Source organism: Mandrillus leucophaeus, unplaced genomic scaffold (assembly GCF_000951045.1).
Source record: "Mandrillus leucophaeus isolate KB7577 unplaced genomic scaffold, Mleu.le_1.0 Scaffold832, whole genome shotgun sequence".
NCBI classification, from domain to species: Eukaryota; Metazoa; Chordata; class Mammalia; order Primates; family Cercopithecidae; genus Mandrillus; species Mandrillus leucophaeus.
Window position 1 is genome coordinate 51,625 of NW_012109053.1, and position 3,715 is coordinate 55,339.

Here is a 3,715-nt window from a genome sequence, read left to right on the forward strand (position 1 = left end):
ATTGGCTGAGAAGACACGCGACCGGCGCGAGGAGGGGGTTGGGAGAGGAGAGGGGGGAGACTGAGTGGCGCGTGCCGCTTTTTAAAGGGGCGCAGCGCCTTCAGCAACCGGAGAAGCTTCGTTGCACGCGACCTGGTGTGTGATCTCCGAGTGGGTGGGGGAGGGTCGAGGAGGGAAAAAAATAAGACGTTGCGGAAGAGACCCGGAAAGGACCTTTTTTTGGTTGAGCTGGTGTGCCAGTGCTGCCTCGGATCCTGAGCCTCCGAGCCTTTGCAGTGCAATGTCCCGCCTGCTGCATGCAGAAGAGTGGGCTCAAGTGAAGGAGTTGGGAGACCACCATCGCCAGCCCCAGCCGCATCATCTCCCGCAACCGCCGCCGCCGCCACAGCCACCTGCAACTTTGCAGGCGAGAGAGCATCCCGTCTACCCGCCTGAGCTGTCCCTCCTGGACAGCACCGACCCACGCGCCTGGCTGGCTCCCACTTTGCAGGGCATCTGCACGGCACGCGCCGCCCAGTATTTGCTACATTCCCCGGAGCTGGGTGCCTCGGAGGCCGCGGCGCCCCGGGACGAGGCGGACGGCCGGGGGGAGCTGGTAAGGAGGAGCAGCGGAGGTGCCAGCAGCAGCAAGAGCCCCGGGCCGGTGAAAGTGCGGGAACAGCTGTGCAAGCTGAAAGGCGGGATGGTGGTAGACGATCTGGGCTGCAGCCGCCAACGGGCCCCTTCCAGCAAACAGGTGAATGGGGTGCAGAAGCAGAGACGGCTAGCAGCCAACGCCAGGGAGCGGCGCAGGATGCATGGGCTGAACCACGCCTTCGACCAGCTGCGCAATGTTATCCCGTCGTTCAACAACGACAAGAAGCTGTCCAAATATGAGACCCTGCAGATGGCCCAAATCTACATCAATGCCTTGTCCGAGCTGCTACAAACGCCCAGCGGAGGGGAACAGCCACCGCCGCCTCCAGTCTCCTGCAAAAGCGACCACCACCACCTTCGCACCGCCGCCTCCTATGAAGGGGGCGCGGGCAACGCGACCGCAGCTGGGGCTCAGCAGGCTTCCGGAGGGAGTCAGCGGCCGACCCCGCCCGGGAATTGTCGAACTCGCTTCTCAGCCCCGGCCTCTGCGGGAGGGTACTCGGTGCAGCTGGACGCTCTGCACTTCTCGACTTTCGAGGACAGCGCCCTGACAGCGATGATGGCGCAAAAGAATTTGTCTCCTTCGCTCCCCGGGAGCATCTTGCAGCCAGTGCAGGAAGAAAACAGCAAAACTTCCCCTAGGTCCCACAGAAGCGACGGGGAATTTTCCCCCCATTCCCATTACAGTGACTCGGATGAGGCAAGTTAGGAAGGTGACAGAAGCCTGAAAACTGAGACAGAAACAAAACTGCCCTTTCCCAGTGCGCGGGAAGCCCCGCGGTTAAAGATTCCCGCACACTTTAATTTTTGCTCTGCGACGGTCGTTGTTTAGCAACGACTTGGCTTCAGATGGCAGCTACATTTGATGGTTTGCAAATGCCGCGGCTGTTCCAAACTTCCTAGGGTCCATACTGTTTGATGAAAACTTTGTTAAAGTCGTGTCCTTTCCGCCCACCTTCTGCTCCCCCTGTAGATAGATACAGTATAATTGTATGTACCCATATATGGCATCATTATTCTAGTTCCCTGCTGCCAATACGCTGCTGAAACGTCGCATCTTCTCTGTCACTGGTTGGGGTTTAATTTATTTTGTGCCCTGGGCATCCATCCTTGTGTGTTGCGCACTCAAGTGTGGGAGATTTAGTCTTCCGAAGTTGTTTTCCAAAATGCACAATGAAACGCAAAATTAGTGCTTCCAAAGTGGATAACTTTTGACTATGGAATTGTTAGAAAACAGGAAACTTTAAGGTTTATATATTGTATAAACATACCCAGTATGTGCATCCGATCGCGAGTGGCGTCTTTTAGGAAACTTGGCGCACGCACTTTATCAGCCGCTGCTGCGGTGGTGGCTCCAGGAGAAACTCAACTGCCAATTGCAGACCAGTTTTTTTTTTGTTGTTTTTTTGTTTTTAACACAGCCACTTATAACTCTTAAGCTCTTTGCAAATGTTTGTTTAAAAAATGAAAAAATTTTAAAAAATCTAGTAGTGTCAAAAGCATTTGGTCAATTTTATTTTGCCTTGTTAATATTAGAAGACTTATTTATTATTGTTTGCTAAACATTTCTACTTATCTTGATTCGTTTTTTACGTTTGCTATTCGAGATCATTTTATTTTAATTTAGCAAAGCCAACTGCCATTGTTTAATGTATTTTCTTTTGCAAATGATTAAAATAAACGTGAAAAGAAACTTTTTTGTCACTTATTCCATGAGTATAACTACTGAAAACAATTTTTAAATGAATGACTTTGAAGAATTGAGCTAAGTCTTCTATTAAATGCCATTTATGCGATCTTACAGTTTTGAAGAAAAATGTTGTAAACCTGGTGCCTTCAGGTAGTATTAAAACCCCTTCAAAGAAAAGAACTCAGATCAATAATTAAATTGTGAGATAAAACTTTTTCCAAATTAGCAGCACAGTTTTGCCTCTTTCATGGCCAGGATCTTCCCAGTCTTCTTCACTCCTTGTCCCAACAACTGCAAGGAGCCTCAACTCCTGCAAGGGGTCGGGAGGCCATGAGTTTTAGGTTTGCTAGAACCCAGCCTGGAGTAGTTAACTCTACCAGGGTTAGCTATGTCCACTCATAAAACCTACTCAAGCTGAAAATTTTTCACGTAGGTCAAGCGCAGCGCGCTGCCGCTCTGCCTCTGTCTCTCTCTTTCTTCTGGGAGAGGAAGACCTGAAGAGAGAAAGATGATAACAGAAAAAAACTTGAGGGGAAAAAACGAACTGGATTCATTGATTCAAAAATTAGAAGTGTGTAGTTGCCCCGGGAATTTGTTGACCTCCACTCACTTTTTTCTTTTCACACAATTCTGCTTCTTCCAATGTAGAAGCTAATGTCTGCCTTTATTTTGTCTTTCTGAATTAGCTTCTATGTAGAAAATATTCAACTACATTTTTGAGTCAATTGTAGAAACTAAACGGTTCTGTCACTCTCACCTCAGGTGTCCTCACTAGGGAAACACCTATTCTGGGTCTCAGGATCATAGGTTTTGGAAAAGCTAATAGTCGTGTGTGTGTGTGTGTGTGTGTGTGTGTGTGTGTGTGTGTGTGTGTGTGGAGAGAGAGACGGAGAGAGAAGAAAGTGGAATAAAAAAATAAATTTGGCAAACATGAGAGTAGGACTATTTACTAAACTAAATATTCGGGAACATTCCACTGGATAAACATCGTTGAATTTGAGACGCTGATTTTAAGCCAAGTCTTTTATCTTTTGTGGCCTCACTGGGATAACAAACTGCGGGGAAATGAAGCACCAAAAAGAGCAAGGGAAGGTTACGATAATCACTCCTGCATCCTCTTCTCCTCCTATCACCTTGAAAAGAGGAGAATGCCAAAAAGAAAAAGGAAAGCGCCACAAACTGAGTTTTCAGAAAGAGTAATGTGCGAGGGAGCGTAGGTTCTGGTCTCCAGTAAGAAACTGCGGAACTAGCTTTTTACTGACCAACTGGGTATGCGTGACTTTCAGCGGAAGCCGACCAAGAGATGCAGAGAACCTCCGCCAGCTCTCTGAAAGAAGCGAGCAGGCGGCTCGTGACACTTTCCAGGGCAGAAATAATGCACCTGTCCCT

General features: G+C 48.7%; 1 protein-coding gene across 1 annotated transcript; it reads left to right on the top strand.

Moving 5' to 3' along the window:
• Nucleotides 1-250: 250 nt before the first annotated feature.
• ATOH1 (atonal homolog 1 (Drosophila)) lies at nucleotides 251-1,418 on the top strand. Its single transcript, XM_011968226.1, has one exon. The coding sequence runs from the start codon at nucleotides 281-283 to the stop codon at nucleotides 1,343-1,345; it is 1,065 nt and encodes a 354-aa protein (XP_011823616.1). The 5' UTR covers nucleotides 251-280; the 3' UTR covers nucleotides 1,346-1,418.
• Nucleotides 1,419-3,715: the final 2,297 nt, after the last annotated feature.